The sequence below is a fragment of the Eublepharis macularius genome, chromosome 5 (assembly GCF_028583425.1).
Source record: "Eublepharis macularius isolate TG4126 chromosome 5, MPM_Emac_v1.0, whole genome shotgun sequence".
In the NCBI taxonomy this organism is placed as follows: Eukaryota; Metazoa; Chordata; class Lepidosauria; order Squamata; family Eublepharidae; genus Eublepharis; species Eublepharis macularius.
Window position 1 is genome coordinate 138,288,394 of NC_072794.1, and position 12,859 is coordinate 138,301,252.

At 44.3% G+C, this 12,859-nt stretch overlaps 1 protein-coding gene across 1 annotated transcript in view; it reads right to left on the bottom strand.

Annotated features, from left to right (window-relative positions):
• The window catches only part of PTPRT (protein tyrosine phosphatase receptor type T), a 560,054-nt gene that overhangs the window by 94,340 nt on the left and 452,855 nt on the right, over nt 1-12,859 (bottom strand). The window contains exon 17 of the mRNA XM_054980796.1: nt 7,842-8,029. Within this exon, the coding sequence (XP_054836771.1) occupies nt 7,842-8,029 (188 nt within the window). The remainder of the gene's footprint in view (nt 1-7,841; nt 8,030-12,859) is intronic.

A 12,859-nucleotide genomic window follows, 5' to 3' on the forward strand; every position in this document is an offset into this window, starting at 1 on the left:
ACTGAGCCACTCGTGCTGCCGCCAGCGCCGCAGTGCACCGGGACAGCTGGCTTGCTGCGTGGGTGGGGGGGGGACCCAGGAGCGCGCGCGCATGCACGCGCAACAGCCTGACTACGGTTGCCCTGGATGCTGGCAACCATAGATCCGGTCCTGGGAATGTCCCCTCCTTGAGGGGAGGCGGCTCACTGCCAGGTTAAAAACTCCCCCCTCTACTCTAAGTGTGTGTGTGTGTGTGTGTGTGTGTGTGTGTGTGTGTGTGTGTGTGTGTGTGTGTGTGTGTGTGAATGTCCCCTCCCTCCCTGAAGGGAGGCAGCTCATAGCTGCCTCCCCCTGCCCGCCAGACCTGGCGGCCACTGCCACCAACCACCGTTCCTATATCGCTGGAAACAGCGGGGCACCCTCCTGCTTTGGCCTTCCCGATTCCGGATTGAAAATGGGACTTGATCAGTTAGAATCGGTGGCCTGGGTTCGGCAGCGGCCCGGATCCACGAATGGCTTAATTGGTATTTTTGGGGGGATCGTGCCCATCTCTAATCAGGACCCTTGGGCCAGTCACTCTCTGTAATCAACCTCACTGGTGTGGATTAAACAGATCAGAGAACAATCATGTATGGTGCCTGAACTCTTCAGAATTAAGAATGGGATAAAAAATGTGACAGAGCTGCTTGAACATCATTCATTGACTCTCAAAGGTATATCCAGATTATTAGAAACACTTTTACATGGCACAGAAAGTTGAAAATTGGTACATATATAGTTAAAGATCCCCTGATTACCTTACAAATCTGAATACTGGGCATTTGTCTCTTTTCCAAGAAGGGGAAGAATAAAACGGTAGTTTCACACCACAAAGAAAATTGAAATTTTGCACCCAGAAAATTGAAATTTTTGCACTCCAAAACATTCTGATTACTACACAAGTCTTGAAATAGGACATTTATACATCTCTGTCAAGAAAAAGAGTACATGAGCTATGCTCCAAAATGGCTAAGGTATTTCCATACCACTCTGAAAGCTGAAATTGGGTACAAATGTAAGAGCTGGTGGATCCCTATAATGAACTGAGAAGAGGATGCATTACTCTTTTTTTAAAGACAGTCAAGTCCTGCAGTGCCTGATCTCCTTTGAACCCCCACTAACACTGGCCTTCCTCAGCTTCTCCTCACTTGTTTGGTTTGTGCCCCGCCCCAGTCCATCTTCTATCAATCAATCTTTATTAAAACGGTCCTTGATCAGCATAAAATGTAACAGTCCATCTTCCAGCTCTGTCCAGTCCTTTATGTTATGTGGCTGGCTCCACCCATACTGAGTGGTTGCATCATACAGAATACTTTGACAACTACATTAAAAGTTTGCTTTTCCTCTCACAGTACTCTGTGTTATCTCTTCCCCATACTGGAACTTTCTAGCTTTAATTTAATTGTACATGCTTGGAATGTTCACTTATTCATTTCAATAAACCAAAGGCTAAGCTGCGGCACTTACTTGCTGCTAGGTGTATACATTTGTGTTTTTGTGTGACACTTATTTTCTCAAGACAGCAAAAGTTTATGTAAGGTCTGCACCAAATCTGTTCAACCCTGGTAAGCACCTTAACATCATCACCAAACACAATCTGGCAAGACTGGAAATAGAATATAGATTATCTAAATGCTTTAGATAAATGATGCTATATGGTATTATTCCAGCAGCTATCGATTTTTTCCCCTTCTGCACTGAGACAATTTTTTCAGTTTCAGTCCTTTCATAATTCAAGAAACATGTATACGTCTCAATTGCCATAGAAAGGAACAAAGAGTAGCAGAAGAAAATTCCCCTTTGTTTTCTTAATGGAACACCTAGCACTGTTTGTTCATCAGTTATACAATAAACTCTGAGCCAATATCAAACAGTACTGCATCTTAAAATGTTGGTCCCTGTCTGTTGTGCTGTCCAATGGTAACTAGAAATGGTCATCATTAATTCATTTATTAATTCATTCATTCACCGAGATCCAAATTGGATTACACAGTGCAAGTGAAATACAATATAATCAACAGCTAGGACATTCATTGAGCAAAGTACAATAATGTCAACAGTTAGGACATTCAGTGAAATAGATACACTAGGGTATGGTAGCTGAAAATTTTGAAACAAACATAAAGCCAAGCACAGAGATTAAATTCTTCTGAAACAAAGAATAACTAATTTACACGGCATGATTAGCAACACAGAGACTCCCTAGCAGGTGCATGCCTTCATCAGCAGACAGTACCCAATGCCATAGTATATAGTCCTTTCCCCTACCTATGCATCTTTATGAGATATTTCTTATGACACAGACCTATAATCTGGGTAGAAAGCCCTCCCGAATAATTTGCTTTTGCTTGGTTTGCAGAAAGCCAGGAGAGTGGGAGGGAGCTTTCCTGACCTTCCCAGGTAGGCCATCCTATTAGGTGGGGGCTACCACAGAGAAAACACATGGGTGGAAGCTGTGATTTTGCCAAACTGCAGGGTGCTATCTGGAGAAAGGCCTGTCTAGATGAGCGAAGTTGCCATGGTGGAACATAGGGGGAAAGGTGCTTGTTTAGATATGAGGGGCCAAGGCCCTGGAGAGCTTTGAATGTGATAGTCTTGACCTTGAATAGGGCCAGGTAACTGATGGGAAGCCAGTGGAGTGACTGCAGAATGGGAGTGATATGCATTTTCCATCTAGTTCTTGACAGTAAATGAGTTGCAGTGTTCTGTACCAGCTAGAGTCTGAGTTGACTTTGAGGGGAGTCCCAAGTAGAGTGCATTATAGTAGTCTAGCCTCAGTGTTACTGTGCTATAAATTCAGGTGGACAGATGGGCTATGTCAAGGTAGGGGGCCATCTTCCAGGCTAGTGTGAGTTGTGAGAAGGCCATTTTTGCAGCTAAATTTACATGCTTCTCTAGCAGCAGTGCTGGATCTAATATAACCCCTAGGCTCTTAACTGAATCAGCCAGGGTCAACTGAACCCCATCAAAGGCTAGAAGTACAATGTCCTTCAAGAGCTCTGCTTTTCCAACCAGCATCACTTCCATCTTGTCTGGGTTCAATTTCAATTGGTTTGCTCTCAGTCAATTGACTGAATAACCACTCAGTACCTCTACTGCATCACCATGGGATTTGGATAACGAGATATAGAGCTGGGTATCATCTGTGTATTGATGGCATCCAATTCTAGCTGTTTCTTTAAAATATGCTACATGGGGATAGGCAGAAGAAAGGTGCCCCCTTGCTTTGTGAGATGGGGGATGGGTCGTCTCTTTTACATGCGAGTTTAGTCTATAGAAGTAACTATCCATATCAACAATGCTTGCTCTGTCTCTTCTTCTCGCTTCCATCCATTAACACTTCCTAGACCATGTCCCAGGTTCCTTCCTCAAATTCTCCCATCTCTAAAATGTTCAACTGTTCTGGATCCTTGAAAAAAGGATTTGTCCAAGAACATTACTAGTTGATTACTTAAAGCATCATACCACCCTGAGCACATTCATGGGGAGAATGGGATATATGTCACATTAAATAAATAAATAAATAAACAAACAAACAAACAAACAAACAAATAAACAAATAAATAAATAAATACAAGAACCACAGGTGGCACTTCACCATAGTAAACTATTGCTAAGTCTTTGAGGATGCAATTCACTAAAGAATAAAGGCAGCCAAGTGAGAAGACTTGAAAAGACCTTTCTTCCTCTATGATCAGGGCCAGTGCCAGGGTTTCTGATGCCTGAGGCGAGATACCTACTTGCCCACCCCCCGCTAACCAACTTGATATTGTAGGCTTAAAAATGATGAATTTTAAATACATCTCCAAAATTATACCTTTTCCAGCTTTTCCAGCCTGCTTTCAATATTCTTGGTGATTGGGAGGGGCAGCAGCATAGCATGGTCATGGGGCTCCCGGGGCAGGAGGTGGTGACTTTTGCCCCACGCATGCATGAAAAGCGCGAACGAGCTCCAGCCCTATGTGATGACATCACTTGTGACATCATCATGCTGGAGTGTCTCCCTCACCTCAGGCGGGCAGCAGCAGTGAAGGGGCAGGGAAGTGGCCCACTTCCCCACTCATTGCCGCACCGCCTGAGTGCCCGGCTCACTGGGAACCAAGCTGAGGCAGGAAGCAATGGTGAAGGGGTGGAGAAGCGAGCAGGGACACGGCCCACTTCCCTGCTTACCTCCCCACTTGTTGCCACATCGCTAGGGCATCCGGCTGGCCAGGAGCCAAGCCAAGGCAGGTGGCAGTGGCGAAAAGGCAGAGAGGCAAGTGGGGACGTGGCCCACTTCCTTGTTCAGCTCCCCGCTCGCTGCCATGCCACCAGGACGCCTGGCTTGTCAGGGACTGAGCCCAGGCAGGCGGCAGCGGCAAAGGGGCAGAGAGGTGAGCAGGTACGTGGCCTGCTTCCAGGTTGGAGGGGTCGTTGGGGGACAGCACAGTGCTTCCTTCAGAGTTCAGCGCCTGAGGCGGCTGCCGGCACTGCCTCCATGGACATGCCAAGCCTGCCTATGATATGTACTTATCACAAAGTGATTACAAGGATCTAACAATTCTGCTAAACATGATAATTGTTCATTAGGTATAAGATGGTTCTAGCAAACTGTTGGCTGTACACAAACCCTCTGTTCATGGTTCAGTGACTTGGGTGGCAGTAGATCTGAAAGCTTAGCCATTAGCCACTCATAAGAGAAAGAAGAGGCATGGGTTGGCCCTTTAACTGACTGGGAAAATTCTCCATGGGCTAGTAACCTGAACTATGCAGTGGATATTTCAGGCTCCTCTTTACAACTTAATCACCTATTCTTCCCTGAAAGGAAGGTTATTCAGGGAAGAGCACAGCACCTGCTATTACTCCTGGCCTGTCTTTCTCACAAACGGAAAGAGACAGTGGCCACTGCATCCTCCCCAGGAAGACAGCATGGCTATAGTCACTGTGCCCATGACTAGGTCATTCTCTTCACAATCAAGAAGAGGTGAGGACCTGTGCTACCTCCCTATGAAGAGAGTCAGGTACCTAGGATGCTGTCCTCCCTCAATGGAGATATAGGGCACAGGGCCCACTGCCAATTCTTTGCCTTAGACATGGGCACGAACGGAAAAAACCCCGAACAAGCTGTTCATTGCCATCCACGAACAACGAACAGTAACGAACATGACCCTGTTCACAAACATGTTAGTTGTTCATTGTTCATGGCCCCTTAAAGATCCCTTTAAACTATCAGCTGACGGGTGGCAGGGGAAATTCCTCCCTGCTGCCTGCCAGCTGAGTTTAAATGGCCCTTTCCTGCCAAGTGCAAGGGGCAGGGCCCTTTAAACACACCACAAACTGATCTTCCCAATGTCCAATACCCACCAAATTTGCAGGGAACATAGTCCTCACTGTCCTCCAAAGACTCCCCCCCCCAAGTTTCAGAGAGAGTGCATCCTGGAAAAGGCATGATTCATGTGCCCCCCCCTTGCTGTCATTTTCTCTTCACAGTGGCAAAAATGGAACTGCCTGTTGGAAGGCAGCTACTTTGAGGGGTTACAAACTGACCTTCCCAATGTCCAATACCTACCAAATTTGCAGGGGACATAGTCCTCACTGTCCTCCAAAGACCCCCCAAGTTTCAGAGAGATTGCACCTCAGGAAAGGCATAATCCATGGGTCTTGCCTTTTGTTGTCATTTTCTCTTCACAATGGCAAAAACAGGACTCTCTGCTGGAAGTACTTTGAAGGGTTAAAACCAGAAGGAAAGCTAGAAGGAGTTCAGACAGAGTTCAGTCCCTGCCGTTGCCAGGAGAATTGATTGAAAGGTCCCAGACTGTCTGGCTTGATGAAAGGCTGACAAAGGCAATGAACGAGGCTTGCAAGGACCACTTGTTCGTTTACAATGGAGCCTCATGAATGGCTTGTTCGTGAACAGACGAATGGGCTGTTCGTGGGTTTTTTTCATTCATAATGCTGTTCATGCCCATGTCTAATTTGCCTCACCACCACTATTGCCTGGGAAGATTTTTAAAAAGCCATTGCATGCTATAGAAGGGTGGTGATGAAGGACTTTACATTTGCCACTGCACTACAGGGCAGAAGAAAATCTGCAGAAAAAGAAGACACACAACAATGGCTGGCCTAAACAGAAACCCCCTAGTGCTGATACTCAGTTTACAGTACTAACAACAAATCCTGCCTGGTTGAACATCCTGCAAAACATTCCCTATTCTGATATTTGCAAGGGGCCAGAGGTAAAAGTTTTTAGGGAAAGATTCTCTTGCTGTTAATATCATATGCTTCAAACATCTCAGACTAGTCATGGGCACCCAAAATTCTGAAAGTGAAATCCCTCTTCAAGCCCAATTTGCCTTAACAAGATCTGTTTTTTAAAGTCCAAAATAAGTGAAGGGTTGGTTCATACCAGCCTCTGAACCAGCCTCCACATGATTGGAATCCACCAGGTAGTGGTTTGGACTAGAGATGGGCACGATCCAAAAATTTTTAATGATCCAGCAGATTGTGGATTGGCGCCGATGACGATCCTGAATTAAGAACCCGCGCCGATCATCTCCCGTTCCCGAACCGTGCATCATGGATTGTGGATTGTGGAGGCCAAAGTGGGGCACACTGGTATTATGTGGGAAGGTGGGTGATGACGGTGGCCGCCGGGCCTAGCAGGCATGGGGAGGCGGCGACGAGCCACCTCCCTTCAGGTCCCATTCAGCAACACAGGAGGTCTGTGTTTGGCCGTCAGAGCTGCCTATCAGGGTTTGCAGGGATGAGATTGGAGTGCCCATGGCTACAGAACACCCCCTTCCCCCTCCCTCCCCTGGGTGTCTTCTCCCAACCTGTGACTGCTTTGCTGCTCCGTGGTTGGAAGGAAGCCTGCTGATCAAGGAACGCTGGGCTTCCATTCGGGTTTCCAGGGCGACAGAAGGAGTGCAAACAGAGCTCAGGCATTCCCCTGGCTCCATTGCCAGGGGAATAGATTGCTGGCGCCTGAGTGTCTGGATCCCCGATCCGAGCCCAAATGCCCCGATCCAGGCCTCTCCCGATCACTGGATCATTGGCCGTGGACGATCACAATCCGCCAGATCGCGATCGCGCAATCACCATTATCATGGGGTTTTTTTCGATTGTAATGCGGATCATGCCCATCTCTAGTTTGGACTGTTGTTATTCATCTAAAAATAGTCCCTTTCTAGCTCTCAGTTCAAACACAATCTGGCTTCTTGGCAGTCATAGCAAATGCAAGTTCCTTGTTAATCTCTGCAATAGAGGACTTAAAAGGGACTCCCTGCATTTGATGCTATAACTACTAGAACTGCTAGCAGCTACAGTCACCCAGAGGCTTCTGATTACATTGCTGTTGGTTCAAAGACTGTTTTGTTAACTAGTAACCAGACTAGCTATTTATTTCAACTCACATTATAGTATTGGGAGCACCAACAATTGCTGTCATGCAATATCATATTAATTCAGCAGAATTTGCCTAATATCTGAGGTTTAGCCTTTCAGGCAACTTAATCCAGAGACTTCTGCTGCATGTAGAATTCCAAGGGCAGAGACAGTTGCACACAAATTCCACTGCATGCATAGAACTGTGGGGAAGCTCTTGGAGGAAAGACAGCTTCTGCTTCACATAAAGAATGAAGTCTTTTCAGTCTTTTCAGTCCTCAGAAGTAGCATGATAAGCCACTACATATAACAGAAAGAGGACTCAGACGATGATTCAGGAGCAAATGAGGGGGAAACATTAAAGTTAGCATATAAAATAAGCCTCTTAAAGCCACAAAGGCACTTCTACCAAGTACCAGCTCTGAGAATAATTTATTCAAGCGAGTGAACATTCCTCTCACCTCATACTCCTCTTTAAAGCCATATCCCTGTCCCCGTTTCATCTGAGTGATGTGCTGCAGCAAGTCGGCCACTCGGATTGCTGGCTGGAACTGTCCCCTGGGATAGGACATTTCTACAGGGTCGCAGCTTCGATAGGGATGGGTCTGGATTGTCAGTGTCGGTTGACTCATCTCCCCATGGCTACTGTCTGTTTTAAAGATAGGGAGGCAAAACAAACTTTCACCTAGCTGTCATTTGTTTAGTTATTCTCTTCCCCGTTATTGGTTAGTTATTTCCCCGTGGGTGAAATAAAGCACAGCAGGATTGCCATACAATGACCAAAGTCACTGCAGGGAAACAACAAAACAAAACTAATGTGCGTTCACTGGGCTTTGTGTGAGACAGTGAAGGGAGAAAACACAGAAAGATTACTAAACAATTATACAACATGATTAATTGATGTACATTAGATCAGAACCTTGAGCCTTTTTTATGCCAGCTACGCATTGCAGACTGAACCTCTATCTCTTGCTCTTCCTATTGTTTCACAGCTACAAGACAGAAAATCATTATGTAAAAAAGCATCTTCTTTGTCTGGTCAATCCTTCCCCTTTTATCCCTTGCCAACAGAAGCAAGCAGAACTCCAGTGCCACTTGCCAGTGGGTGGGACCAGGCAGTAGGGGGAAAAGGTATAATACTTTTCTGCATATACTAACATGTCCTGATTTGTGGACTAGAAGAACTGTGAAACCCAAGAACAGAGCAAAGAGAAATGGGCTGATGTGTGAGTTCTCTATATTGTACTGACAAGAACAGACCATATTGCTTTTCTGAGATTTCATGTAGGAGAAGATTCTTTTCACACTTTTCCCCAAGGGTTCATTTATATTCTGCCCCTTTACTCCTTATGAACAATAAAATTCAGTGAAGTCATAAGGTAAAATATTAGTGCTCTCCCATAATTCTTCAGTCACTACTGGACAATGAGCAAAGTTTTATGTTTTACATATCTTGGAGTAAAAAAAGATAAGAGGAGCTAAATTAGGAGAGACTAAAAATCCCAAATGCTCCAACATAGCTGATGACTGGGGTATTTATATACCTCAGTTCTTAATATTCATAACTGTTGCCTTCTTTTCTTTTGTAGAACAGATATTTTCATTTTTATCATGTCCTGGACAGGGAAAGGGCGTGTGTGTGTGGAGAGGATACAGAAGATGAAACAGAATAGACAGAGAGGAAAACAGGATGCTATGTGCTAGATCTGCTGAGTTTTCCCCAACTTTTTGTTTTGTAGGGGAGTGGGATCAAAATTCATTTGGAGTGCAGGAGGAATAGGTTGGGCCATTTCTCCCCACTGTTCTCTACATCTGCATTGGGTGAATGGTTACAGGGATTGTAAAGATCTTCAGTGGTTACCCATCTGTTTCTGGGCATAATGCAAAGCGCTTGTTCTTACCCTTTTAAGGCCAGGATGGGTAGCCGTGTTAGTCTGTTTGTAGCAGTAGAAAACAGCAAGAGTCCAGTAGCACCTATAAGACTAACAAAAATTGTGGTAGGGTATGAGCTTTTGTGAGCCACAGTTCACTTCTTCAGATACCAGTGAGCTGTGAAGAATTGAACTGGGGGGGCTCATGAAAGCTCATACCCTACCACAAATTTTGTTAGTCTTATAGGTGCTACGGACTCTTGCTCTTTCCTTTTAAGGCCTAAATGGCTTGGGACCAGGATACCTGAAGGGCTATTTCATCTTATACTATCCAGTTTCCAGTTAAGGCCTGCCTCCCAAGCTCTACTCTCTGTGCCCCTACCTTCAGAAGTGAGGTTGCTGGTGACTGGAGTCAGGTCATTTCCTTGCTTTTTGAATTCCCTTCTCCTTGAGGCTCTCCTGGTACCTGCTTAACTTTCCCTGAGAGCCAGTTTGGAGTAGTGGTTAAGAGAGCCGGACTCTGGAGAACCAGGTTTGATTCCCTACACCTCCACTTGAAGCCAGCTGGGTCAGTCACTGCTTCTAGGAGCTCTCTCAGCCCCACCCACCTCATAGGGTGTTTGTTGTGGGGATAATAATAGCATACTTTGTAAACCACTCTGAGTAGGCATTAAGTTGTCCTGAAGGGCGGTATATAAATCAAGTAGTGTTGTTGTTGTTATTAAGCACCAAGCCAAAACACATCTTTTTACCCAGGTTTTTAAATAAGGGGTTTGTCTTACCAGCTTTTTAATGGCCTGCCTCTGTTTTATGGATAGTTTTTATGTGCCCAATGGCTTGATTTTAATGTGTTTTTTTTAAAAAAATCTTGTAACATTTTAGTTAGAGGTGGGCATGGACCAGAAAAAACCCATGGGCTGTGGGTCCATGGTCCATGGTGTTTCATGGACCCATGGACCATGAACTTTTCACGGTCCAGCCCGGTTTGTGAACCAATTGGTTTATCAGTCTAGGCTGGGGCCAGAGGGCTTTAACCCGCCCTGGATCCAGCTGACTGGTGGCTGCCAGTCAACTGGAGCAAGGGGGGATTTAAATATTAAAGTGCTCCTGGCGCTGCTTGCCTGTGGCAGTGTAAGTGCTCTAACCCCTCCTCTGCTCCCTTAATAAGCTGGTGGACCACCAGGCAGCTGGTGCAAGGGAGGCTTTAACAGACCATGGACGTACGGACCAGCGAAAAGTCTGTGGGTCCGTGGAAAACAGGCTTTCCATGACCTGCCGGTTCACAAACACCGAACCGGTTGGGTCCATGCAAAATTTTGGTCCGTTTTCCAGTCCGTGCCCACCTCTAGTTTTAGTTGTAAGCTGCCTTGAGCAGGACTCTAAAGAGACAGCATAGACAGATCCTAAACAAATAAGCAATAAATAAATGTTTTCAGAAGATGCTGAGTGCAAGCAACTCCTGACCAAGAAAATTGTAGAAATAAAAGCACCAACGTTTAGCATAATTTTCAAAATGTTCTCACTGCTGAAACATTAGACATGAAAAATAAACATTTGCTGGCTTCCATAGCCTTTATTGGGGATGTGGGGGAGACTAAGAAGAGGAAGCTAAGTATATATTTGTACAATAACCAGCCTAATGTTACTAATGTGAGAACACTGAACAGAAGGAATTTTCAAGGTATATTAATTCTCCAAGCTGGATTTATTTTCTCAATGCATCTCTCTTCACCCTATTCCTTATTAAAGAAGGGGAACACTTTTATGGTGGCCCATTCTCAATGAGCATACCCTACTTAATTTGCCATTATTAGGTTCAATGGAAACCCAGTTTCACAACTGGCTGAGAACCCTACATTTGTATCAGCTTCACTTAAAAACATTATTATCTCTTTTCAGAAGGAAGTCATAACAGCAATGTGCAGGCCTACAAAAGCACACCCAAACTTCTCACCACATTTAGACATAGGGCTGGATCTAGCTGAGTTTTCCATTTAATCACATCTGATTTCCTTCCTTAATACAGTTCTCCGGTGGCTCCCATTGTCCCCTGTATGACTTCTTTTATACTAAAGGGAACTTCCTCCTCACTTTTTCATTAGAGGAAACCTTGGTTGGCTCCTACCTGTTGTTATTTTCTATGTTCAGATGAAATATCTTTCTGGATATTTTTGAACACTTTCTTTTCTAGAGTTCTCCAATCAGAAATCTACAGCAGAAGAATCCCCATAGGTCTTTCCACTGTATAAACAGGACAACTTCAGCTTCAGTTTCAAGACAGGGTTTGATTTGGGCTCCCTGGTCATTTCTCCTTTTCTTCACCCCAAAGGCTGCAATCAGCAAACTACATTCTTGTTTCTTGGTAAGCCATAGCTTGTCACTACATTTTAACTAACAAACTACGGTTTGCATTGGCCTCCAAAATAGAACTGAAAACCTCAGTTCAATCGTGGTTTCTAATTCCAGTTTGGAGGGCAAGCAAAACAAGTGTTTTCCAGTTCAGATATAAAAGAACATCAGTTTTCTATTAAACAGAGTGAGTTGCAATATGCAAGGGAAGGAGGAAGCATGTGAGTCAGTGTCTTGTTCATGTAAACTCCAAAGTTGAACCAAACCATTGTCTAAAACAGTATAAAAGTTCTGCCAATGCCCTTTCTTGCTTCTATTGGGCTCTTCTCATCTCTGGCTCAGCTGACTAGAAGCAAAACTGACCCAAAGCACCAGGCTGCAGTTCATGCTAGAGTGGAACTGTCTTACAGTCTCGGCACTTGCTATTGTGGTTCACCATCACTAATATAGCATAAGCTGTGAATTTTGGCTTCTGCCTGGGACCCATGACAAAGCCAGTTCTGAAGCCTTGACTTTCATTATTTTAAGCCTGAAGAAGATTTTGACTATCTTTGCTGAGATAACATTGAATCACCAAATGACTGTAAGTTGAATTCTAAGCTCTTTTATTGTTGTTGTTAGTGCCCATGTATTCATCTAGTGCAAGGGTTCTATAATTGTGTTATGCCAGAGAAATGTACAGACATCAATGGAGTGAAACAGGAAGCTCCAACCTACTAAACTGTGAAGGTGGTATATGTGAAAAAGTTCACTTATGGTACTCAAACAACTGATATATCCCAAACAAAGTGACCTGTGAAGTGAAAATCAAATTTCTAAACATATCCAAAATGAGCTCGAACATGTAACGTAAGAAAATACCAAGAGACTTGATTCTTTACACAGAATACTAAGTCATGATCAATCACTTTGAATCCTAGTTTTGGGCAACATCTGAGACATCGGTAGATTCTCTAATTTGCAAAGAAAGGGGCAGAAAATGAAGAATTTGGTTTTCTTCACAAAACAAAATCTGACTGCAAAGTGAGATCAGTACTCATTTGTTTTGTAAGTAGTAATACATAATTCTCAAAATGTAATTTGTCCCCAGTATCTCTTATCATACTCCAAATCTGAATGTAAGTAAGGCTAATGAGGCACTCAAATGAGATATTCTGCCATCTCTCAGGAAGTACTGCTTACAACGCCTGTATGAACAATTCAGCTTTGGAGGTTGTTCATATATTAGAATAATCAGTTAGGTGAAGCTGTTAAACACA